The sequence below is a fragment of the Hyaena hyaena genome, unplaced genomic scaffold (assembly GCF_003009895.1).
Source record: "Hyaena hyaena isolate Hyena2069 unplaced genomic scaffold, ASM300989v1 scaffold_452, whole genome shotgun sequence".
Taxonomy (NCBI): domain Eukaryota; kingdom Metazoa; phylum Chordata; class Mammalia; order Carnivora; family Hyaenidae; genus Hyaena; species Hyaena hyaena.
The window spans coordinates 664664-690841 of record NW_024081085.1 but is presented as its reverse complement, the minus strand read 5'-3'; the positions used below and the strand labels follow the sequence as shown (position 1 = coordinate 690841).

Genomic DNA, 26178 nt, shown 5'->3' with positions numbered 1-26178 from the left:
TTTCAAGAAAGATTAGCAGCAGCTTTTTCATTAAATTAGGAGTGATCAACGAAGTCAGTAAGTGGGAAAAGAAACCGCTTATAAAACAGAATCAGAAAGCACATCTGATTTATCATGAAATTTCAATATATTGTTAAACATTTCGAAGTTAAAACCGGAGGCTGCATGTCCAGTGTTTTGAATTTTTAAGAGCCCCTTAAAATTTCTGCCCAACCCTATGGTTTCTTTTTTGTTTAAAAGTCAGCCCCTTTTCTGTGCTTTTATACCAACTTGAGGCATCTTCTGTTTAAGAAGATGCTTTGGCAAGCTGCTTGGGAAGATGGAAGTGTTCTAACGGGTTCTAACACAGCCACCCCGGGTAGCAAATGGCAGGCCCTAAAAGAAGAGAAAGCTTACAGGCTTTGGGATAAATCATACAGACCATATCTCCATTTTCTTCCTTTTTGACTCAACTCTCCTGCTTTGCAAAGAAGTTTGACTGAACCTTCTTTTATTCTCATAATATCAAGTGCAATGTAAAGGGGTGGCTTTAGTTGGAGGAGAGAGAAGCTGAAGTGGTAAAAGCATATTAGATCATGAAAATGAGAAGTGAGAGGTAGACCTGAGTTCTTCATGACTAGAATTCTTCACTCAGGCCTTCGAGGTAAGGAGATGGTAGTTTATGGATGACCTTCAGGCATCCATGAGTCCCCTGAAACTTAATGCAAAATTTTTTGTGTTCATGCACCTTTATCATAGGTTTCATTAAATCCACAAGAAAGTCTGCGACCCCCAAAAGATGAATAGCTCCTGCTTCAGATCTTCCTTCTGAAGGGACGGATTGGGTTTGGGGAGTGGTCATCAAAGTCTAAGCGTGCACTGTCCTAACAGCCACTTAACCACGTGTGGTGGCTGAGCACTGGAAATGTGGCTAGTCTGCATTGAAATGTGCTGTACATATAAAATACACACCAGACTTTGTAGACTTAGTGCAAAAACCCTGTATAACACTTCATTATAATTGTTTTCAATACACTGGGTTAAATAACATGTTACTAAAACATCTATTATCTGTTTCTTTTTACTTCCTTAACGTGGCTGCTGGAAGATTTTAAATTGTGTTTATGGCTTATATTCTGTCGGACAGTGCTGCTCTAAGCAACTCCGTATTGTTGCCTCATTTCTCTGAGCTTGTCAGTAACATTCAAAGTCATTGGTGTTGAGTGAACAGTGAACTATATCCGAGGTCCCATTCCACTTTCTGAGAGCCAAAAGTATGTGTCTGCCCTGCCTGGTTACAATCAGCAACCTTTGTCCTGGAGAGTGCCAGAGGAGACAGTTCATGACAATGTAGGTGACCCTCTGGAATCACGTCCCTGCATAGAGACCTGTTCTGTCCCTGAATCAAAACTGCCTTTGTGAACAATCAGCTCTTGAAGCCATGCTCTCCCCACTCCAACCCAGCCTGAACTCTTCACCTTTTCCAAGAATGTTCCAGCAGCCACTGGCTTTCTATTCCCTTGACTAGAAGTAGACCAGTTAGCTGGAGTATGTAGAACAAGGCGGAACATCTTTTATATTTGCCCTGTCAAAGTGATTTGATTCTGTACTGACCTGTTGGTCTTCCAGAAGTTTTCAGTGAATTCCACCTTTGTTCTTTCAGGCAGTACTATGCTTACCTCACCGACACACAGTGCAAACGCGTAGGGACCCAGTGCTGGGTGTTTGGGTGAGTAATCTATTGTTGTGGAGGCTTAAAAACCACTTAAGCCTCCAAATTTCCTTGTTATTTCTTGACCCTGTATTAAGTGCCTTTCAGTACAATTTTCCAATTTGCCTGCCATTGTTTTGTTATATGTCTTTTCATCTTTAACATTTTCTTTTCTGATTTAAATTCAGAATATTGTCATTAATTGGCATAGAAAGAGAACAAACTCCTTTTTTTTTTTTTTTTTTACAAAAAATAGGAAATCAAAAGATATTTGCTGCATGGAACTCAGAGACCTTATTTTATGAAACAAATTAGAGAGACAGCAGATTGTTCAAATTCCCTCTAAATTTGATGACAAACTTGGGACATCATTTTGTGATAAGCTTACTGATGCTTTATGTTACTTTTACATCAAAAAGGCTGCTCAAAACAGCTGTTTGCTGCCTAGCAAGGTATAAGTTTATTGTTCCAAAGAGAACCAACACATAGTCACACAGTCACAATTTATTGTCTTGTTACAAATACAAATGCTGTCTTTATATATTATTTAAATAATTTGAAAGAGGCCATAGGCTATCTAGTCCAACACTGTACTGCTAAATGTGAGGCCTTCGCCAGTGTCTCAGGTAAGTGGTTCTTTTGCTTAACTACAGCCAATAATATACCGTTCCATTTAGGAGCCAAGGTCCCAGAGATGTCTAGCACATCTGTGAAGTCAAGTCTCTGAGATAACTTAGACTCAAGACCAAATCTAGGATCTAAATTGAGTGTGGCAACATAAAAATGAATACCCATAGTAGGCAAGAGATTACTACTTTTAACAGATTTTTGAACCGAGTAACTTTTTTTTTTCCAGTAAATAGGTAATTCATACATTTAGATTAGAAAAAGTGGCTAAAGAAGAAAATAAAGATCATCCAAGGAAGTTAGCCCATCAGGGATCATTGCCCTTAACCTTTCTATGTTATTCTTCCTAAACATTTCCCTATGTGGGTGTGTGTCCAGCTCTCATTTCAGATTCTGAGGGCTTGCTCAAGTTAAAGACGTAGGCAGGCTTCCCTCTTGAACCTAGAACACAAAGGGCCATTGTCTGTCCTTCTCATACACTCTGTGATGTAAGCTGATTTTCATACCCAGAGGAGTTTAAGGGGTGATAATGTGAGTTAGCTTTCCATTGTTTAGTGACCTAACAGGAGAGAGAATTTACACATTTACCAGATTTCCAAAATACAGAGCAAAGGCCATGCGATCGCACTGTTGTAGAGTCACATAAAGGAGGTGGGTGGGCTCTCCTTATTGTCCCATAGTAAGGGGACCTCAGGGGGAAGGAGGACAAGAAGCATTGCCCTTGCACCTTGTCCACACAGTGTTTGAGACCTCCTCCATCGCTTATGCCTTCTTTCCACACGCAGTTTCCTCTTCAGACTCTGAGGTCCTTGCCAAAGCCTTATTCTGCTGTGAGTGCACGTATGCTCCACACGACTGTGTCTGTTTACCTTTGAGGAAAAGGAGATGCTGATCAGAGAGAGAGGTGGTGTTACAGCAAAGCTGGTTTCTAATCAGGCAGCCAAAATACCATCCCTACCGGTAGGAGAAATGGCAGAGCTAAACAAGGCTGGAGCGGCAGAAAACGCTGCTGCAGAAAGCCACACCTTGTTGAAAAGGGCTCAAGGAAAGTAAAATGCCAAAGGAGATCTCATTTGGCCCATTGAATGTGCTTTCCGAGAATCGCGAGCTCCCAGAATGCTGGTAACAGGACTTGTGCATCTTGAGAACTAGTGGGCCACGCCGAAAAGAACAGATTCCTCTCCATAAACCACACCCAGCCATCCGCCTGGGTGCGTGAGCACTGGCGAGAGCCACCTCTTGTCAGCCAGCGACGGGGAAGCAAGGGGCCCGAGCTGTCTCTTCTCTCTGCGGGTTTGTCCCTCGGAGGCCGCCACCTTCCTCCTTCTGCCCCCTCCCCATTGCCCTCATTTCGTCTTTTTTCCGTCTCCTAGTAGCTGCTTTATAGCTTCCTTTCCACTAGTTTTGGAGTAATTTCAGGCTTTAGTTAGCAAGATGTGGCGAGGTGGGGGAACAGAATAGAAGCGCCCCACACAGTGCCAGTCAAAGTTTTGCCTTTAGGGAAGGTGGGCACGGGAAAGGAAAGGGCAAACAGGACCTCCTGAGGTGTCTTACCCACCATTCCACATCTTTTTCTCCTGAAAAGAGCACTTTTTCTCTTCTGCAGATGTTACACCCTGAAAAGGTTTGTGTTAATTACTCGCTGATTTAACTAAAAATGGACTCACAATGTGGTCTCCCACAGTTGTGCCATAAATCCGAGCTTTTAAGGCTTTTCTACTTAAACCTGCCGTGCCCAGTGGAGAGATGGGACTCCATCCAGCCGGGGAACGGGAACCCCACCAAGGAGAAAGCAGTAGTGTGAAAAGGCTGGCCCCTGCTCTCTTTAGAAAGTCCCATTGCACTGCTCCAGCTCTGTGGGGGCGTCAGGGACAGACCGATGTGAACAGGTTCCCCAGGGCAGGTTCTGAGCAAAGAGAGAAGTAACTTGATTTATAAAGAAAAGAATTTGACCACATGGCCCTGAAGGAAGGTGTTCAAGCTTTGGTCGTAGTCGGAGTGAGCAGTCACTTTTCCTTGCCCTACAAGTACTTGGGAGGGACCTTTGGGGGCTGGTTTGGGTAAGAGTCCACTGTTCTCTGGGTGGCCCAGGACCACATCTGCCTCACTGTCAGAACTGCCCTTTACTCCACATTGTCCTGACCCTACTGGTGCCCCTTTGATGATAAGCTTCCATCATCAGTGCTCAGTGCTCTGCTGAACTGTCCTCGCCAAGGCCTGTCCCAGATCAGCAGGTCCTTCCTCCATCCGCATCTCCCGTCTTCCCCGCGGCATCTGCCATCTTGAAACTGTTCCTTCTCAGTTTCCTCTGCAGGCCATCCATTCTCCATCACTCCTCTCCACAGTTTCTTATAATGGGGCTTGTTCCTCCAGGCTTTGCCCCCCACCCCTGGAAGGATAGACAACAGCTGTGAGGCATAGGGTTCTTCCAGGAGGAGGGTGCATGCGAGGGGAACAGATGTCTGTGGGAGATGTCATCCCACTCTGACCTTTTCCCAGCACCGCCAGGTCCTCACCCGCTGCTGCTGACCTTTGTCCACAGCCTCCTGCCTTCCTCACCTTCCCTCCCTGTCTGCCCACCTCTGGGTCATGCCCTCCATCCTCATGCTGCTGGGCTAGCATTATAGTTTCCCTTTTCCATTGTCTTTCCCTTCATCCTGTCTGTGGATCCTGTCACGATCCATTGTCTGTCCTTTATCTCGCCACCCCGCTTCCTTCCTCAAAAACCCCTCCACTGACAGCCCCAAACCTCACGGTAGGTACAAAAAAATTTTTTAGCGGTTGAATCCCATGACATCTTGCCTCAAATCCATTACAATAGCAAAACAGTTGAGCAGGGGGCGCCTGAGTGGCTTAGTCAGTTGAGTTTCCAACTCTTGATTTCCGTTTAGGTCATGATCTCATGGTTCAAGGGTTTGAGCCCCACATCAGGCTCTGTGCTGATGGTGCAGAGTCTGCTTGGGATTCTCTCCAGCCCTCTCTCTCTGCCCGTCTCTTGCTCTCCTTCGCATTCTCTCTCTTTCTCCTCCCCGCTCAAAATACATAAACTTAAAAAAAAAAAGAAGCAGTTGAGCAGAACTGTCATGGGTATGCTGCCAAGGACCCTCTTGACCCTCTTCCTACCCACCCCACCCTGCCCCTGGGGTTTTTGGGAAGTCAGAAAGTTCCATGGAACACGGTGGAACCTTGTTTTTCTATCTGGTAAAGCCTAGCTCATCACTTCCTTTAAAAAGGTGCCTCTGCTCCCCCTAACCCAAACTGGAACCTTCCTCCTCAACAAGCTCCTGGTTACCTGTGTGATTGTGATTGTGACTGTGTGGTAGGTATGTCACGGGCACGCACGTCTTATTTCCCGCTGCTGGGGGGGTCAGCTCCTGGCTGGCCAGACGGAGAGGCTTACACACCTCGAGCCACCCCAGCAGGGTGTCCCGGTGCAGCCATGGGGCAGTACATGCAGCGTATGTGAGGTGCACCGAGGCTATGGCGTCCTCAGAATCCAAAAGCAGTTTCTGTTGGCAAGCTGAAAACTTCCTCTGCTTTTTGGCTCATGCACCCAGTTTATGCTCATGGAGCCTAGTGCTTTCGTGCCCAGGTTTCTGCAGTGACCCTGCTTACATTCTTATCCCATTCACTGAAGAGCTTACCCTGGACTCCACATTCATGTCATCTTTATTTCCACCACATCTGGAAAGAGCAGGCTCTACAGGGCAGGGAAGCTGAGAAGGCCCTTGTCCCCAGGCAGGAGCACCTTAGCCCGTGTGCTTGTCTGCTTTGTAACCTTTCTAATTAAAGATAAGGATGGGCAGAGGCATCTAAGGAAATAGTTGTCCTGACTAAATTCCACCAGACCACAGTTTGGCCGCCTAGTTCAGGCTGGTAAAGATCGGATGGATTTAAATCCCCCTTGCTGAGGAGGTTGTGCTATCGCAGGTGACAGGCTCAATAATACAGGCTCCCAGTGTGTCCAAGCCTTTTGGACTCAGCCCTAAAAGAGCAGCCATTGGATCTTACACAAAAGCAGTGTTAGTCTTCCCTAAGGACTTTATTTATTGGGATTCCCTCTGGGGGGGCAGGGATAATGGTGGAGGGGCAATGACTGGTGGTGAAAGGGTCCATGTGATTGCTGGGCTTAATGTATCCCAGTTCCCACCCCTTCTCACACCTCCACAGCTACTCCCTGGGTCCCCTCCCTGGATTAGAAGACTCCCTGTTCCTAATGTAAGTTGAATCATGTGAAAAAATCTTTTGCTCAAAACCCTCTCTCAGACTAAAAGCTAAGCCCTAGTGTGGCCCTCAAGATCAGTGTTCCCCTTCCCTTCCCCCACCCTGCTTTGCCCAGTGGTCGCGTTCTCACTGAGAAGTCCATGCACACAGACAACAGTTTAACTAAGTTTCCTCAGCACAGAGGAGCAAATCCTAACCCTAAAGTTGCTGACTGAAATGCTCTGTGGTCTTTAACTTCGGGTCATTGTAAAGTCAGTTGAGTGGGTCCTGACCAGCATTTTCTTAACATGAAATAGAATACAAAAAAATGTCCAAAGTAAAGGAACAGACTGTTTTGTGAAACTTTTGTTTTGGGTGTGTGTGTATGTCTGTCTGTCTGTCTGTCTGTCTACTGGCTCACACACACACACAATGTGTTTTTTGCTGTGGGTCTCAGATCATAAAAGTTCGAGAACCATGGCCCTAGTCACTGTGTTTTTGAAAGGTGATTTGATCAAGTTGAATACCCCAAAATCTCACAGGATACTCTGGGTGTTCAGTCTGGCTTAAAGGTAGATAAGCACACTGACTTTCTGGGCTGAGCATTTGCTGTTGTAGTCCTTCAAGAAGTCCCAGCCAAAGGTTAAATTAAATATTCTTGGAGTCCCCTCCACAGGCACCTGTTGGCACTGTGCTGCCATCTAGTGTCGGCTCACAGTCCAGACTTGAGGATTCTAGGGACACTCAGCCCTACACTTAAAAGCCTTTCGTGCAGTGAGAAAGAATGAAATCTGGCCATGTGTAGCAACATGGATGGAACTTGAGGGTGTTATGCTGAGCGAAATAAGTCAGGCAGAGAAGGACAAATATCATGTTTGCACGTATAGGAGGATTAGGAGGAACTTAACGGAGGACCATGGGGGAGAAGGGGAAAAATAGTGGGGAGAGGGAGAGAGGCAAACGATGAGAGACTCTTGAACGCTGAGGACAAACTGAGGGCTGATGGGGGAGGGCCGGGTAGGGGGATGATGAGCATGGAGGAGGGCATTTGTGGGGGATGAACACTGGGTGTTATATGGAAACTAACTTGACAAACTATTTAAAAAAAAAAAAAAAAGCCCTTCATGTATCGCAGCTTGAATGATGCTTTCTCACACATGGCCTTTGTTGGTGGGGAGGGCGGGGGCGTGGGCTGGAGGTGGTCTTTAAAGGATTCAGGCCAGTCACTCCTAAACATTGTTTGCTTGGGGCTAGAGGAAAAGAGCCCCAAACTTTCTAAAGATAAATTAAGGGGATTTTCTGCTTTGGCTTAGATTTGGGGCGTTCACTTGTTTCGAGTCATCTGTACATTTGATGCTGGCAGTGATCTTTGTGTCTTCCCAGGGGTGGGGGGGACCAAGGACCTTCTGGGCCCCTTCTTGCCTTTTGAGTGAATATCTGCTACTATGCCAACCCTGATTGACCAGATTCCATCTGGGGTAAGGAACCCCTGAGGTGGAGTTGTCTGAAATCCGTATTCTTGGGTTGTCTTTGGGATCACATGACCAGCTCTGTCATGCTCACCTCATCCGTTCTTACCTGCACTCTTGGAACCTTAATAAAGGCCTGATCTTTTAAATTTTTTAAAAAAATTTTATTTAAATCCCAGTTAGTTAACATATAAGGTAATAATGGTTTCAGGAATAGAATTTAGTGACTCATCACTTACATATAACACCCAGTACTGTGTCCTCCTTAATGCCATCACCCATTTAGCCCATTCTTCCTCCACCTCCCCTCCAGCAACTCTCAGTTTGTTCTCTGTATTTAAGAGTCTCTTATGGTTTGCCTCCCTCTCTGTTTTTATCTTATTTTTCCTCTCCTTCTCCTGTGTTCACCTGTTTTGTTTCTTAAATTCCACATATGAGTGAAATCATATTTGTCTTTCTCTGACTGACTTATTTAGCTTAGCATAATTCATTCTAGTTCCATCCATGTTGTTGCATATGGCAAGATTTCATTCTTTTCGATTACCAAGTAGTATTCCATTGTATATATGTACCACATGTAATCATTCATCAGTCAGTGGACATTTGGGCTCCTTCCATAATTTGGCTATTGTTGAAAGCACTGCTATAAACATTAGGGTACATGTGCCCCTATGAACCAGCACCTCTGTATCCTTTGGATAAATAACTAGTAGTGCAGTTGCTGGGTCATAGGGTAGTTCTATTTTTAATTTTTTGGGAACCTCCATACTGTCCTCCAGAGTGACTGCACCAGTTTGCATTCCTGCCAGCAGTGCACAAGTGGGTTCTTCTTTTATCTACATTCTCACCAAGATCTGTTGTTTCCTGAGTTTTTAATTTTAAGGTTCGATTTTTATATTTATAAATGAAGGTGCAGAATATAAGAGTGACTTTTTCTTGGCTCTTTTAATTAAAAAGTAAAACAAAGTTTGTTGTTGTTGTTGTTTTTAACATTTTTGTATTTAGAGAATAAAGGCTTACTTATATTGCCATCCAGAATGGGGAATATTGAACCTGGCAATGCTTGGAAGTCTGGGAGGGAATGTGATTGCTGCCTTCGTATTACTGACTTACTTGGAAGGCTCAGACTCACCCTGTACGCCAAGAGGGCAGAGTTAGGACCCACAGGCAGAAGTGGGCAGATACCAGCCTGAGACAAGGAGAACTTCCCCACAGCTAAAGAGATTGAGTGGCAGAATAAGCCCACCCACCATGGTAGTAGGTTCTCTGTCGCTGAGAGGGTGCTGACGAAGGTGGTGACAGTTCACCTGGAACATGATTGGTGCTCAAATGGATGTTTCCAGCTATTAAAATGTATGAGTGGAGGTTCTGGTCTGGGAGGAGGGAAGGAGTGAAAAATAGTTTAATATTTCTGGGAAAGTAGAACACAGGGTTTTTAGGATAGTGTAACTACTCTGTGTGATCCTCTAATGTTACATGCACATCACTGTGTATTAGTTGAAGCCCAGGGAATGTACAGCACCAAGAGTGAACTCTCGTGTGTACTCTGGTCCTTGGGTGATGACGATGTGTCCGTGTAGCTTCATCAGTTGTAAGAAATGGACCACTCTGGTCAGGGATTGTGATAAGGGGAGAGGTATATGGCAGATCTCTGTACTTTGCCCTCAGTTTTGCTATGAACCTAAAACTGCTCTAAAAAAATAAAGTCATAGAGAAATAAGAGTTAAATATGGTTAGTATTAAATATAAATGTATGTTATTTCTGAAGAAATTGCAGTGGAAAAGAACAAGTGTAATTTTGTGGGGAACGTGTGAGCAGTATGTAATGATGGCGTAATGCATATTTATGTAGAATGTGTATGCTCTGGCAAGATGGATTCATATTTAACCTCTTATTCTAACTAGGGTCATTGGTTTCCTGGAAGCCATCGTGTGCATAAAATTTGGACAAGATCTCTTCTCTAAGACCCAAATACTCTACGTTGTGCTTTGGCTTCTTTGTGTGGTAAGTTTACTTCTTTTAAAAAACATCCCTTTTTTACCCAAAAGTGTTAGTGAAACTCCCCATGGTGTCTCTTTTAAAAAAACAAACAACAACAGCAAAAATTCTTGTGCACCTAGTTTTTTAAGAAATTCATAGACCAGACCTTCTACTTGTAATAATCCTAAATTGGTCACTAGTCTGAAGGTCAAGATTAAATACATGGGACCACCCAGCATCCAAAATGGGTCACCTTGGAAAGTTCTGGTCAAATGCCCTCAGCAGGTGCACCATACGTGCATTAATGTCACTTGTGGGAATTCACCTACATGCAGGCCTCCGTGAAGGAACAAGGACAATTATAGTGCCCTATAGTGTATATATTGCTGTACAAAGGTTTATGGACAAAACGACAGACTGTGGTGCATAGGCCTTGAGAGATTTTTTTTTTAATGCTTATTTTTGAGAGAGAGAGAGAACACGAGCAGGGAAGGGGCAGAGAGAGAAAGAGAGACAGAATCTGAAGTAGGCTCCAGGCTCTGCACAGAGCCCAGCATGGGGCTTGAGCCCACAAACTGTGAGATCATGACCTGAACCAAAGTCAGAGGCTTAACTAACTGAACCACCCAGGTGCCCCAAGAGAGGTGTCCTTGAAGGTAATCAGACCATGTAGTTTCTGCCCCACAGACTGACTTTATGGGCCAAACCCTATGGGATGAGCTTCCTCTCTGAAGGGAAGAGCTCTTGAGGGTCTCTAGCTCCACTGTCCTGGGACTTTTCCATCATCTTTATTTTTTTAATGTCTGTTTATTTATTTTGAGAGAGAGAGAGAATGAGCAGGGGAGGGGCAGAGAGAGAGGGAGACAGAGAGTCCAGCATGCTCTGTACCAACGTAGGGCTCGATCTTGACTCGGTTGGACGTCTGACTTGTGGTTCTGGCTCAGGTCATAATCTCGCGTTTCATGAGATAGAGCCCCAAGTCGGGCTATGGACTGACAGTGCGGAGCCTGCTTAGAATTCTCTCTCTCTCTAAAATAAATAAATAATCTTAAAAAAAAACAAAATTAAGTATGATCTTAACCTACCTTAAGCATTCTGTGTCTGCCCTTCTTAATTTGTTCTATTATTTTGGACAGATGTCTTATGTTACATTTAAGCTTAAGATTCTTCACTTTTACTTGCTTGGTCCAGAAAGTTAACTTGGACTTTCTTGGTAATCATAGAACATTTCAAACATATGTGGAAGTAGATGGAGTATATGAGCCCTCATCCACATATATGAGTATATGTACTCATCCACCCTCCAGTTTCAACAATGCTCACCTCCTGCACAGCCTTGTTTCCTTATATTCCCTACTCTCTTGCTGAATTATTTTGAAACGGATCCACCTTTAATATTTCAGGATGTATCTGTACAAGAAGGTAAGAATGCTTTCCTGTTGAATGCAACCACCATACCATTATCACATCTGAAAAAGAATAATTTCGTAATACTGTCAAATATCCAGCGTTCAGACTTTTAATATTTTTCAAAATTAGATATTTTTCGAACAGTCTCTTTGAACAACATTCATTTGTTGCAATTGGTTGGTGTGCCCTGTAATTCTCTTAATGTATAGTTTAAGCCTCTGGCTTAAACTCTATGTCTTTCATGATTTATTGATTGAAGGATCCAGCTCTTCTGTCCCGTAGATTTTCCCACAGTCTGGATTTTACTGATTTCATAGTGTACTGTAACTTAACAGATTTCTTTGTCCTTTGTATTTTCTGCAAATTAGTAGTTGAATCTAGAGGCTTAAACAGATTCAGGTCTACTTTTTTTTTTTTTGGCAAGACTGTTTTTTAAGGTGTTTTTTATTTCCTCTCACAGCATCTATTTTTAGGGTTACTTGTTAGAAATCTTAACTGCACCAGAGAACCTCGCTCGAGCCTGTTCTGTCCTGTTTTGTCTTGAATAATGAAAAGAAATAATGATCTCCTTTGTACCTATACTGCAGAATTAATGTTCAAGTGTTCTTTTTCCAGCCCAGTGAGACTAGATGTAAGACTTGATTAGGGGAGTGTGTTTAGTTGTGCCTGGAGATTTTCACCGTATGCTTCTCCCGTTTTTCTCTGGCACACGTGCCTCAGGTGTGTGAATAGCATCATGACTGAGTATGGAAGCAGCTAGAGGTGGGTGTGGCCCTCACCTGGTGCCAGAGCCACGTGGACCACAGAGAGGCCGAGGCAGGCGGGACTCCTTTGAGAAGAGCAGCCAGAAAGGCCGTGTCTAAGAAGCCCTCTCTGGTCCCCTGCCCTGCACGGGCTCCTCTAGTCTCTCAGTTTTCGAGACTTTTCTCTATTTTACTTATTTGACACTTAGCATATGCTCCTATATGTTGGTGACTTTTGGTTTGCCATGGTGCCTGTGTCATTGTCACCTCAGTGAGGACATGAATCACTTCTTGTTCCTTCATTGGTCTCTCCTTCCCCTGGCACTGTCCCTGTAAGTCTGTCATTTGTTCACAGAACGTTTACTGAGTGTTCCTCAAAGCTTCGCCCAATGCTGGACCTGCACGGATAGATAATGGTCAAGATAAGATTTATTAATGCTCACAACATGCCAGGCTCTCTTCTAAGCACTTCCCCTGAATTGCATGTTCAGTTGTTACTTTGAGGGGAGATACTTTATTAGCCATCTTTTATAGATGAAAGAAAGGCCCAGAGAGGTTCACTCATTGGCTCAAGTCACACAGATAGTAAGTGGCAGAGCCAGGGCCTACATCCAGATAGTCTGATAAGAGAGTTCCTGTTCCCCCACCTACCCCCCTGCAAAAGGTGTCCCTTTCCAAGGCTGTCCAAGTCCAGATGGGAGTTGGCCATGCAAACTCATCATGTTAATATGTGATCATGAAGGGTTGTTCGTAGTGCTAAAGGGGCGCTAGAGAGCACCAGGCAAGCGGGGGAGCTGCTGAGGGCTCCTGATAAAACATGTGAGCAGGATTTTGAAGGGTTGCCTTAGATGCTCTCCCGGCTGGAAACCTCACAGGCTGCTTCCTCTCCTCTGTCACTCTTGAAATCAGCGGGTCACCAGGTTCTGTCCATCCCAACTATGTAGCCCAGCTCTGTCCCCTCCTCTCCATTCCCGCTCTCTGGACATGCATGTCCCTCCCCATTTTGCCTCTCATATCCACTTTCTATGCCGCTGCCAGGCATAGATCTTCTAGAACTCAGATCTGTATCTCTTTCCCTGCTCAGGACCATTCCCTGACATTGGGGGCTGGAGAGGAGCCAATAATACAACACTTTACAGTTCAGAATAGTCAAAAGATAGGGTGAAAGAAGGATGTGGAGATCAGAATAGCATCTTTATCATGGAGGATACACATTTTTCAACCTCAGCTTTAGATGCCTGGCAACAAGGGGTTTCCAAATAGTGAGCCCCCAAATGAGACACTCTCCCACCCCAGGAAGTAGGCCTCCCTGTGTTATGTTGGTGGCCTTGCACCCAAGGAAGACAGGAAATGTCCAGCTTTCTCATTTCATATTCACCAGTCGGTTAAGAGAGAACTCAATCTCCCTGGGGTAAGGGGTGAGGAGTAGAGAGGAGCAGGGGTATTATACCAGCAAGGCTCCTTCTGTGTAGAAAGAAACATCGAGAAGGAAGAAGGATCCTTACCGTACATCCTACCAGCTGAAATATGTTGCTTGTGTGTTTAGGACGGTCATTATCTGGAGCAGTCATCATACCTGCCCTCTGGTACTTTCTTCTTGGGCCACCCCAGCCTGGACTTAGCCACCTCAGCAAATCCTTCCACACTTCTCTTGTCTTCACCGAGGGCATTTTCTTTGCCTGGTCTGAGTGCTTTTCCCTGCTTATTCTACCTAGTGACTCTTATGCCAAGACCAGACTAAATTCACGCCCTCTATGAATGCACCCCAATCCACCAGGCAGCCTGGATAACCCCTATGGGGGACCAGTCACACTTGGTACATATTTCTTTGAGTTCTAACCTCAGTTTAATGTAACCTGTGGTGTTTACATCTGTTTCCTCAGCATTTTACTTCTTGCTCATGAAGCCTAAGTTTTTGTTGTCTTTTTGTTCCCACTGACTCTAGTGCAGTCCCTGATGCTTGGGACTCACTCAGCAAATGCATGGAGAATAAAGGAGTGAGTTCAAGAGACAAGGACCAGGAGACACACAGGCAGGCAGAGAGACAGGCATGTATGAAGGCATGCAGCTGTGCCCGTGCCCAGCTTCCCAGGAAGACTCGCTTCTGAGCGAGAGTGAGGAGGATCTAGGTGGGGGAGGGGACAAGGGACATCTGCTTAGGAAGCACCCTGTGTGTCTGAAGTTGGAGATCCAAAGAGAGGAATCCGGTGGGAAGACACCTGTTCACAGAGGAAGGCTGTGTGGGTGGGAGAGTCTGGAGGGAACAGAGGTGTTGTCTGAGGGTGTTGAGGGTCCCAGGTAAGAAATAACTGAGGCTGACCCAGGGGTGGTGGCATGGAAGATGCATAGAGAGGGCTGGATTTGAGAGCTGTTCAAGAGGTCAGCCCCACAGGATGCCAACCCCTTGTGATAGTGTGAGGGTGACTCCCCAACTCTAGCTTGTGCCACTGGGTGGCTGTGTTGGTGGTAGGTAGTAACAGATTGGGGGATATCAGAGAAGCCCGTTGGGTGAAAGGAGATGGTTTGGGTTAGAGTGTTGGGATTTGAGGGACCCTTAACTTGCAGCCAAACATGTCCTCTATCGTTGGAAATGGCGGTCTGTCCAGTAACACTGGAAAGACTTGGTCAGCAATGGAGGTAAAAGAGTTGGGGACTGCTGTTGCACAGGGCAGGATGGGAGCCACTGGATGTGGGTAGGGGAACATAGCATGGGCAGAAGCTGGCTGAGAATGTTCTGTGGAGCAGCCGCATTTAAGAGGCCAAGCCTGAGAAACAGCCTCAAGAGAGCAGGCCTTTCAAGAGGAAGCAGACTCCCCTAATGAGCATTATTAGTGCCCTGGAGGGGTCCTGGCCTGAAATGAGACCTTTGGCCAGGATGATTAGGTGTCCCCACTGCCTGTATTCATGGCCTTTATTAAACATCAAGATTGGAGTGAGGTGAACGTTATTCAGTAGGAGAGTTTGGCCATGCCTCCCTTACCACTCGGAGAAACAAAGCCCCTAATTATTTCCCTTGCTTGGTAAGAGAACATCTCCAGACGTCAAGATTAATGCAGAAGCAGAGATCCCCGCATGCTGATTTGTTAAGTTTCTCCTCATCAGTCGTGGGATCAGTCATCGGCGATTTGCATGCTCATTACTCTCACTGGAAGCCCAGGGAGATCTTCCACCCTCATTGCCAGCACACACCACGCCGTTGTGTGCTGCCTTGGCTCTCATCCTACATATTTTCCTTCTTTCTCCCCTTTTTTTTTCCTTCCCTCTCTTTAAACAAAATCTGCACAATTGCTATTTTAAATCCAGGACCTTACATTTTAAATGGAGACGGGCCTAGATTTTCACAGGTGTGATTGCAAACCCATAAATTACAAGCTTTTGTCTCCTGGGACAAGTGTGAAATGGGTCTCTAATTACCCAGGTTGAAGTGGTAAATTTGGCAACCACGGCAGCCCCTTTGTGTGACGATAAGCACCTGTCGCTTGTGAGGTGCCAGTGTTTGCCTGCCCTCCCAGGGACCTGGCTGGAGAAGGCAGAGCACCACATGCCTGCCCTCCAGTGGGCAGGACTCACAATGACAGGCAGCTCCGCGCTCACCGCCCCCTTAGTCCTGTGAAGTCGCAGCTGTCTGCCGGCCTCCCCACTCCACCTCCATCGCACAGGCACAGCCAATGACTGGTCTGCGGAGGTGGAACCTGCCCCCCCACTCTCCACCCCCTCAAACCTCGGACAGTCTGTTTTGCCCTTCGTAAAGGTGCAAACACACACATAAGCTTACACACTGCAAATCGTCTAGTCTTCCCTTCTCTTCCCATGCCACGAAAATGGTGTGTGTAATGGTGGTGTATATTAGAAATCTGAGTAAGTACTAGAATATGTTAAAGGTTATAAGTTACTATCATTTTATAATCTTAATATATTCATTCATCGCCTAATTTTTAAGATTTTTTTTAAAAAAATTTATTTTGAGAGAGAGCACAAGCAGGGGAGGGTCAGAGAGAGGGAGACACAGAATCTGAAGCAGCCTGCAGGCTCCAAGCTACCAGCACAGAGCCCTATGCAGGGCTCAAACCCATGAACCGCGAGATCATGACCTGAGCTGAAGTCAGATGCTCAACCAAGTGAACCACCGAGGCACCACCGTTGCCTAATTTTTTGATGGGGGAGGATATGAGCTTCCTTTTCTTTAAATCCCTCATCTGCATGTGTATGTCTGCTTGCATATGGATTTAAAATAAAACGAACCCATGGGTCTTCTATTTCATGTTAATGTCTCCACCATGCTGAAATTCAAACTTCACTGACTTAGGAGAAGGCCAGCCAGAGCACTCAGACTCCTGTCTTTCTGCACTTAAGAGGACACTGCACACCCAACAGACGCTTAGCAAATGTTGTGGACTGACAGGAACGGGGCCAGAGCTAGGCTGTGCGCTGCAGTGATGAGCGTTCACAGCCCCTGCCTTCCCTACAGTCTTGGCTCCATGCGTTTGTCTGGGGGCTGTGCACAGGGATGCAGCTAGTCCTGGCTGGTCCTTGGATGCTTTTCTTTCTCCAGAGGTGGGTGAGTGGGTGGATGGATAGACATAAAATCAGTATTTGTTTGTCTCTCCCGCCATCTCTAAAACTTGGATCCAGGAATAGCAAAAGACCTGTGTTCAGGCTCCATTTTTGCCACATACTAGCTGTGTGCCTTTGAAAAGGCCATTTGCCTCTCTAAACATTTATTCCCCTCCTGTGAAATGAGAGGAGTTGCAATGAATGAGATCTTTTGGATCTAAAGTTAGGATCTTAGGACACCTGAGTGGCTCATTCAGTTAAGTATCTGACTCTTGATTTTGGCTCAGGTCATGATCTCATGGTTGTGGATCGAGCCTCACATCAGGCTCTGTGCTGAATGTGGAACCTGCCTGGGATTCTCTCTCTCTCTCTCTCTCTCTCTCTCTCTCTTTCTCTGCCCCTCCTCCACTCCTTTCTCTCTCTTCAAATTAATAAACATTTTTAAAAATTAAAAAAATAAAGTTATGATTCTTGGAAAGAATTAAAATTATTCAAGAAGAGAAGGTTCTGCCATGATTTCATGACTGTCACATGGTTGGTTCAAGGTGACAGCCCTCAACAGGAAACGTAGGAGAAGAGCTAGAGACTAGACAGGGCAGATGCTTTGGTGTCAGTGAGTTCCTAAGGCAAGGAATTCTAAGGACAGGAGGGACAGACAGTCATTTTGTTTTGGTGATTCACTTACTGTTGGGAAGGTCAGGCCTGCCCGAAGGGCCTGGCAGAGACTTCTGTGTCCAGACCTCTGCTGACGCACATCCTCCCTCTCTCCTTTAGTGCTCTGGCAAGGCAGCCAGAAACTTCTCCCTGATTGTCAGTGTTTTGGCACATTTTAAAACTTCAGACTCTTGTAGATGCCATTTTTTGCATAAATTGGAGTATAATTTGGGGTGTGGTGCACGGTGGGTGGGGAGTCTTGGGGGGAAGTAGAGGTTATCCCTGCCCCTGGGCACCCACGGGCCATGTCCTTCTCATTTCACTCAGGGGTTTACAGAGCGGTTTTGTTTCCTCTGACTGTTCCCATCTACTTACAGAAGAGAAACAAAAGCCACCAGAACTGGGGTTGGGATGGGTCCACAGAGATAAAACAACAGCGAGAAAGCAGTGCAGGGCCACCCACTCAGACGCAGTGGGCCTCGGTCCTAGATGCCCTCCAGCGCCACCGTGATCCCAGACTGAATGAAGCTCCTTTTTCATTCAGAACTCGTCTTTTCCCCATGGAAGGTCACAAACTGAGAGTCCTTGTAACTTTCCAGCTGATGGGGGCAGAGGACGGGGCCGTGAGAACCAGAAATACAGCATATATACAATCCTATGTACCCTCTCAAGGAAGACTTGCAAAACTGTGCAGAAAATACCTCCTACACCTAAAAATGATCTTGTGTTCTGATTATTAGCATCATAAATAGTAACTATGGCCTTGTCCTAACTCTTTTCAAAAGCTGTGGGGGAACACTCTCCCCAACCCCGCTGAGCTCTGTCATTTTGTAACCAGTGTCCTCGGAGAGATGGCAGAACCACAGCGAGCCATCCTCCTTGCGTCACTGTTGGGACCCTGAAGTTCTGAGAAATGGGCTTTGGGGTTTTTTTGCTGCAACATCGTTTTATGAAATATGCTTCGTTTTCTCTGCCAGGCCTTCACCACCTTCCTGTGTCTGTACGGCATGGTTTGGTACGCAGAGCACTATGGTCACCGAGAAAAGGTATGGAAGGGAAGGCAGGGATGGTCTGTCTGTAAAACAATGACGTCCTGCTTGGAGCTTCAGCAGGGAGGCCCACTCCTGTGAGAATGTGGTGTAGCCCGCTGTGTGCACACGCAGCTTCAGTCCTGCCGCTCTGGAAACATAACCGGTTCAGGACCTCTCCCCTATCGGTTGCTGCCCGCGCTTGTGAGCGCCCTGTTGAGTAGGTTGGTGTTTTTTACCCTCCCTTTTATAAGGGGCTTAAAACCTAATTATGTGTCTGTTTAAAAATAAAATTGCGGGGAGAGCCCCGGACCGGGTTTTGAAAGGCTGGGTTTTGTTCCTGGCTCTTGTGCTTTGCGGGGGCCTCTGTGACCCAGCCTGGGGCCGCTCCCCCACTGTCAGCCATGCGCCCTGCCCACGGCGCAGTGGACTGCGAGCAGGCTTATAACACTGTAGCAATCCTGCAAAGCGTAAGATCTTTTTAAGTAAAATAATAGCTTTCATACTCGATTCATACCTTACGTCTGAGGAACTAAGGGTTCTTCCTAGAAGAATGGTTCTGTATCACCTGAGAGAGAGTCATGGCTTTATAGCCAAGGAACATAAGATGGGAGGTTCTGTCACTCGGTGGTGGTGCAGGGGCGGAGGGACCTTCCTGGCTTGTCCTGCGGCCCCAGGCAGTCCTTGAAACTCCATCACTAAGTCTGCTTCTCTCTCCAGACGTTCTCCGAGTGTGAAGATGGCACCTACAGTCCGGATATCTCTTGGTCTCATGGCAAAGGTACAAAAGGTATTTCTTCCTCACCGCTTAAAACTTTACTGGGTTCTTGGGGCGCCTGAGTGGCTCAGTCAGTTGAGCGTCTGACTTCAGCTCTGGTCATTATCTCACGGTTCGTGAGTTCGAGCCCCATGTCAGGCTCTGTGCTGAGGGATCAGAGCCTGGAGCCTGCTTTGGATTCTGTGTCTCCCTCTCTCTGCCCCTCCCCCCTCACTCAAAAATAAACAAACATTCAACAAACAAACAACTTTCCTGGGTTTTCTTCCTCCGAGGCCCAGTGAGCAGATTTGGAATCAAGATTTATCCTCAGAATGGAGATAAGTATATGCCCTGAAGGGTCTCATGCCGACTCATCCCGTGTCGCCTGTTACTTATTCATGAAAACTGCAACGTACTGGCAGGATCTGCCCAAGAAACTTGCTCCTTAAGAAGAGGCACCATGTGGTTCTGCCTCTTCTGACACAGGAAAACATAACGAGGCCCTTCCTGTCCCAAGCACCCTGTTGGGAATGTTCTTCCTCTTGGCTTTCATCCTGAGTTAAAAGGGTTAGGAAGAATTGTGCACTGGGAGAAGTCTTTCGGAAGAGGTGGATTGATTTCATTGTATTTATTCAGGAGGCAAGCCTGTGTGAGAGAGATTCTGGTATTATAGCCAGGGGTCTGCCGTTGGCCTCTCCAAGGAGCCTTTTGGAAAGATCTGGGGCCACCTGGCTATTTTAAAGAATTAAGGCTTATGGAATGATACCAAGGAGGCTCTACCAGCCAGTAATCTCTGGTCAATTCTCATGAGCTGATTGGAAAGCTGTCTGAGGGAAGAGAGTTATAAATGCTGGAGATGGTGAATTTTAGCTCACAGAATTGCCTGGAGAAACCGTGAGCCCAGGGAGAGGAAGGCACTACTGTTGCAGTTGCTTTCCTGAGTTCTTGGAGTCAAGCTTTTGAGAGTTCTTTTGGGGTCAAGCTTTTGAGAGTTCTTTCTGGGGAAAATGCTAGCATGCTCTCTTCTGAGTTGCTGATCATCCTTTTCGAGACTTGCGAATCAAGGGGTCGATCGGTGCCTGATTTTTGGAATGCTGATAGAAGTGGACGGAGGGGTTCCCTGGGGCTCTGTCCTTCAGAACCATCCCCTCACAGATCCGCTCTTGGCTCTTACAGGCCCTTCTCCATTGAAAAGACTGCATGAAGTAAGCAGTGGTAGAGATAGAAATGAAAGGTAGACAGAAGAATAAACAAAAACGAGAATCTTCAGAGCAGTAAAAGAATCTCTTGGATAAAGCCAAATGGCCTTTGCAATGGAGACCAAACTCTGGGAAGTTTTTTTGTTTTTGTTTTTTTGTTTGTTTTTTAGTGACCTTCTCGGGTGGAGATTTCCTCGGGGGCTGGATCTGAGCCCTGGAGCAGAGAACTCTCTGGCTTCACTGCTGGGCCAGAGGTGGGCCACATGCTCAGTCTTCAGGCAGAGCCAGCCCTATCTCAGGAAGTTTTGCTCACCTCCCAGGCCTTCCTTTCGCACGGTTACTCAGAAGGCCCAACCCTGCCTGCTCCCCCACTTCCTCCCTCCACCTGCCTGATGCCTGCGGGTGGCTCAGCATCCAGTTGACAGGGAAGTTTTTCCCTGAGGTCGCAAACAAATAAGAGCGTGACAAATACTGCCGCCCCCGTAGACTGTGAACATCTTGAGGGGGTGTGAACATCTTGAGGGGGTGTGGCGTCTTTCGTGGGAGGCTCCAGAGCTGTCGTGAGCCCCAGGGGCCTAGGTTTTAAAGGTGTTCTCTGGATCAGATGAGAGAGAGCATGCTGTCTTTAATTTCATAAAGTCAGGAATCCTTTCTCATTTACAGATGTAGAAACTGTGGTGTGTAACAGGTCAAGGTGTGGAAACCTAGGGGATACATCCTTCGGTTGAGAGGGTAGACCCGACACCCATGTGGTTTAATTGATTTCATTTGTAGACTCACTTCTGGACCCCATCGCCATGAGCACAGTCCACCTTACACAGAGAGAGTGTACACTCACTTCAGGACGCCCTCACTCCCCGCCCCCGCCCCCAGCTCTGTGGAGCCTTCCCCTTGCTTACACAGGCTCCCTCGTGCTGGGGTGTCAGGGCCCTGTCTTCATGTATCCATGAGGCCACTAGGTGGAGCACGTGTATCGGCAGAAGAGGGCGGCCTGAGCGGGAGGGGCTGCCTATCTGCGGAGCAAGCCCGCAAACCCCACACCCAGGGTGACGGCGTATTTTCATTCCTTTGGCCAGGTTCTGAAGACAGCCCACCCAAGCATCCGGGCAACAACGAGAGCCACTCTTCCAGAAGAAGGAATCGACATTCCAAGTCAAAAGTCACCAACGGAGTTGGAAAGAAATGAAAGAAACTGGTTAATCGCAGACGTCCCAGAGAGTGCCTAGAACCGAGAGGGAAACAGAAAGGCTTGCACACCTCCCTGTTGGGAGGGCAACCATGCGGTGCCATCGGGACGAGGAGAGGGGACTTGGGGTCATTATTTGAGAGAGAGAGTCTTGTTCCCCACAGACCCAGCCACATGAGGCAGGTCAGTGCCTGGGATCCTTTGCCAGTTCGGGGTCTCCTCCAACTTCAGCACTTGGTGTCCGGTCTCGGGTAGCTGTACGGAGCGTCTGCAGGAAGGGCGGCCTCTCACTCACAGCTGCCCGGAGCAGCACTGCTTGCGTGTATTGTGGTTGCAGTTAGTTGAAACACCTTCATTCAGACAGGGCATTAACGGTATGTTAACACTGGTGACCGGTTTTTATTTTTATGAATCTGCCTCTCCCATTTGACTGATTGGTTTAAGTTCAGGCCACCACTCTGTCTTTTATTGTTGTTATTTTATTTGTTCTTAAGTTAGGATACTTAAAAGCCTTCAGAAGCCGCTGCTGAAATTGAATTGGGGGAAAGCCCTTCTCTCTCCTAAAGAAAACAACAGGGAGAACGTTTGTGTTACTGTCTGGCAAACCCATCCCCCTTTTAGGACCTTAAACCGCACGGTGGGTGTAAACCAGCCCGAGGAAAGGTTGGCTACCCACATAGGATCCTGGGCTTCAGATCAGAACCTTTTTTGTTTGTTCTGAGTGTCGTTTGTCCAGAGTTATCCACAGTGCGCAGAAGTGAGCCTGCTTGAGAGGCGGTGCACACCACGGCTTCTCTCCCAGCCAGGTGCCTTTTACATTTTATTTGTTTCCCTTCCATGGTGTGTTGCTGACACTGTCTTTTAGTCCCATGTGAGGTGCTGGTGAGTATTACCTTTCATCTGTGTGCCATGCTCTAGAACCTTTACACTGGTAGTTCACCACCTCCGATGGATCCCTGTTTTAAATAAAATAATACACGTTAAAGCCCATCAAAGATTAGTCTCTGTCAAATGCTCATTTCTTTGCATCCTATTGGTGTTTTTCACCGTTTGTAAGCAATCACTGTGTTTTTCAAGTGACTTTAAGAATAATATGAATGTGCATGTGTTCTATGCAGTGAGAAGAAAAAAGAAAAAATATGTATTTTAGAGGACTTACAGACACATATGTTACATTTCCTAAGCTCCCCAAGTGATCAATAGGAAATGCACAAGATAGTCATTGTGTTTTCACATGGTAATGGTCACATCAACCACGTTGGATTTTTTTTTCTCTACCAAGCGGCTGGCACTCAGCTGCTTGGCTTATAGATCTCAACTTGCCCAAGGAAAACCGTCTGTTCCTCATTTCAGAGAGCAGAGTTTTCCATGTCTTCTACCCCTTTAAGGAAATCTTTCACCACAGAAGTGTCATGTTTTTCTTTTCCTGCAAAGGAATTCCGGGGTGAAGGGGTTAAATGAATCACACAAAGCCGGGGTCATGTCCCATGCTCTGGGCCTCTGGCGACCACTTGGTCAAGAGCCTCGCACAGACTTGCTGCAGCAGCCAGGCGTCTTCCTGGTGGAGGAGGCCTGCGTTTGTTCAGCCGACGCAGTGGCTGGAGTGGCGGGCTGGCTGTGAGGGGCTGCGGCTGTGCGCTTTCACGTGCAGTCCACACTGCAGCCCCGGCCTCCCTAGAAAGGACTGAGAGAGCAGAGGTGCCCCTTTCATAAGCCCACTTACACTTTCACAGCCCATCCACGAGGTCTTTTGTAAATATCCGCACAACGTAAACTCTTTGCAAGTAGGTGGGTTCCTCTTGTTTCCCCACGCATTCTGCTTCCCTGAGCACTGAGTGCCCGAGTACACCATAATCTCACGTACGTGGTCTACCTCCACTCTCCTTCCTGTGCCTGGGCCACATCACTGAGCATTTCCCAGGTCATTATCTGGGAGAGCCTGGCCTGGCACCCCAACGGTCCTCTGACTCCTAGCTCGGTCAGACTGATGTAACGTGTTTCCTTGCTCCGAGGCCAGCATGGAGGGAGGTACCTGTTTAGCACGCGGCGGCTGACTTTCCTGTGGGATATTTGAAAAGCAAAGTGCACATGGGACCATTTTTCCTCTGCAGCTGTGTATGAAATCCCAGTAAAGCCCTCAGATGCTGTCTGTGCCCATTCTTTGAGTTTACATTTTATTTTTTCCCTTCCAGTAAGAGTTGTGGACAGTAGTTACAAAACCAGTGCTTTCTGTGACTGGCCCAACCCTCAGCTGCCACTCCTCCTAGACACCATACTGCTGGGTTTGGCCTACTTTTTCCCTCGTTTCTATGGAGATGGACCTCATGTTGATGGAAATAGATCAGAGGCATCATTTAATATAAGAAATGATTCTATTGCAAATCATCTCACATTGGCCATTTGCAAACTGCCCTCTTCAAGACACCATTGTTTTGGCCATAATGCTCGAAGAACGTCTTACATATTTTTCTCCGTAAGTAGCATTATACCGAGTGTTAGCTACTTTTCCCTTTCTGTCATTCTTGGGCTTTCCGTGGCCCTTCCCCACTTTCCTTGTGTCTGTTTTCACCATTTGTAAAAAAACGTGGCCAACATTGCTCCCACAGCTATGCTAGGACATTTCATTGACCTGTTAAGTATTTTGATGATAAAAGACATCCCATAAATGCCAGCCTTATTTCCACTAGAACTTCTTCTATAGTGAGCTCATGCGTCAACTGCTCACCCAGGAGAAATAAAATAAAATTCTTTACCAAACTCATCAGGTTCAGCCCTATCTGTCTTCCTCCTGAAGCTGCATCTCTGAGTGACACCTCTCTTTGTCAGAGATCTCTCTTTGGATCCCAGATTGTTTCATTGATTTCTAAGTGTGCACTCGGTCAGGCCCTTATAGGAGGGAGGCTAAATGCAAGATGGAATAGAACCACCCGTTAACCATTGAAAACCAGACTGAAGTGAGGACTTTAAACACAGGGGTTTGACTTGTGTGCTCTTTGAATTGTGTTCAGCGCCTCCTTAGAACTCCTGGCCCCACCACAGTGTTCACCAGGTGGGCTTCATATACAGCATTCTTATTGTTAGAGAAACTAGAAGACCCACAGGCAAGCTATTGTGATCCTCAATGTATTTCCCACTTAGAGGATTGAAGTCAAGATGTAAGGAGAGCCATGACTTTTGGCCATCAGCGATTCATCTAGATGCATCTCTCCTTCATATGTGCGTGTGCCTTTGCAAGGGTTTTATTTTGAGATTTGGTTCTTTGCAAGGGTCAGCATTAGTAATGGCTAAGACTGATGGGCTGCAGAGTCTCACTGCTAGCCCATAAGAATTTTATTTTTATAGCATTTCCCTTGATCCCATTTTGTTCTAAACCTGATGCAAGGACCACCATAAACGAAGGTCACAAAAAATTTTAATTGGAACTTTTTTTTTACCTTTGATGCAATAAATATGGCTTTTAAAAAAATTTGCTCTCTTCCGTGACTTTAGAGGAATGATTTTATTAATGTCTACCCAAGAACAGGAAAAATAGTTGCATGTGATATTTTTGTTTGTTTTTTAGTTTGTCGGAATGCCAAATTGTAAAAGGCTTCCTTGTGTTCTGTGTTTACGAAAGACTACCTTTAATGCATTTCAAAAATTCATGTGTGACTTTGTCTATCTTGACATTCCCTTCCTTGCAGCTTTGTTGGGTAGATTTTGAAGCTGCCTGGCCTATAAGAAAATACTTGTTATAGCCTCACACTGGTAAGGATTTGTAACAGGTCCAAGTGGCTCCAAGGCCAAGCTCGGCTTTTATTATATACACATGATATCTTGGTTGAAGATTGGTCTCTATGTACAGCACCCATGGCTGACCAGAGGGGTGGGTGACAGACAAGCTTCCTGCCTGCAGCGCTGGCAAAAGGGACTCGTGGTCCCCAGCCTTCCTGTCCCCTTGGAGCAAGGAGAAGAGTGTTGGCAAATCCATTATAAACCCAATGAGGATAAGAAGATCGTTCAGAAAAGAAAATTTGCCCAGGAGTTTTGCTTTCACAGCTGATGCAGCCAGCCACCAGCCTCCTTAGCCATTCCAGGCTCACACTTGAACCTCTTGTGCCCCGGGTATTAATTATTCTTTTCTTTGTTATTGGAAGGCTCTGGAAACATGCTCCAAGGGTCTGAAACTTGTGGGCGCCGATAATGTCCCACAATGTCTTGAAGGTTTTCTTCCATCTGCCTGGCCTCCTAGACCCCTCCCCACGCAGTCTCCCCAGGGCCTCAGGTACCGGAGTTTCTGCGCAGTCTGTGTTCCCCGTTCTGGATGCTCAGAAATGGTAACTAACCAATGGTTTTATAAACCACAGGAAATAAGACCTGGTTGCCTTTAAAAGAAAAGTAGAAAAATCTGAGACTAAAGAACCCAAATCCTGCATTTTTGTGTCTGAAGTATACATACAATAGCCTTAATTACGGTGTCAAATTGCAGGCAGGGTTTATGTAATAATCCATACTGGAAAATCTGGACTGTAAACCTTAACGAGTCCCTCTTGCCTGACAAAGTGCTGCTTTGGCTCATTCTCCTCAGTCTGACTGTAGACGTCATGGACTGATTAGGTATTTTACGGGTTCAACCCAGAAAAGGCTTAAGAAATCTTCAGCTTTCAAAATGTTTAGAATCCCCCACCTTCTCTTGGA

The 26178-nt window shown here is 46.3% G+C and overlaps 1 protein-coding gene across 3 annotated transcripts in view; it reads left to right on the top strand.

The window, feature by feature from the left end:
- The window catches only part of PTDSS1 (phosphatidylserine synthase 1), a 62320-nt gene extending 38058 nt beyond the window's left edge, over nucleotides 1-24262 (top strand). Inside the window, exons 9-13 of one of the 3 annotated variants that reach the window (XM_039253458.1) lie at nucleotides 1643-1708; nucleotides 9895-9994; nucleotides 18309-18377; nucleotides 19080-19140; nucleotides 21392-24262. In XM_039253458.1, the coding sequence (XP_039109389.1) occupies nucleotides 1643-1708; nucleotides 9895-9994; nucleotides 18309-18377; nucleotides 19080-19140; nucleotides 21392-21501 (406 nt within the window). In that variant the 3' untranslated portion in view covers nucleotides 21502-24262. Of the gene's footprint in view, nucleotides 1-1642; nucleotides 1709-9894; nucleotides 9995-15147; nucleotides 15422-18308; nucleotides 18378-19079; nucleotides 19150-21391 lie in introns of those variants that run through there. The other 2 variants (XM_039253457.1, XM_039253459.1) reach the window with 2 other exon arrangements.
- The last annotated feature ends 1916 nt before the right edge of the window (nucleotides 24263-26178 follow it).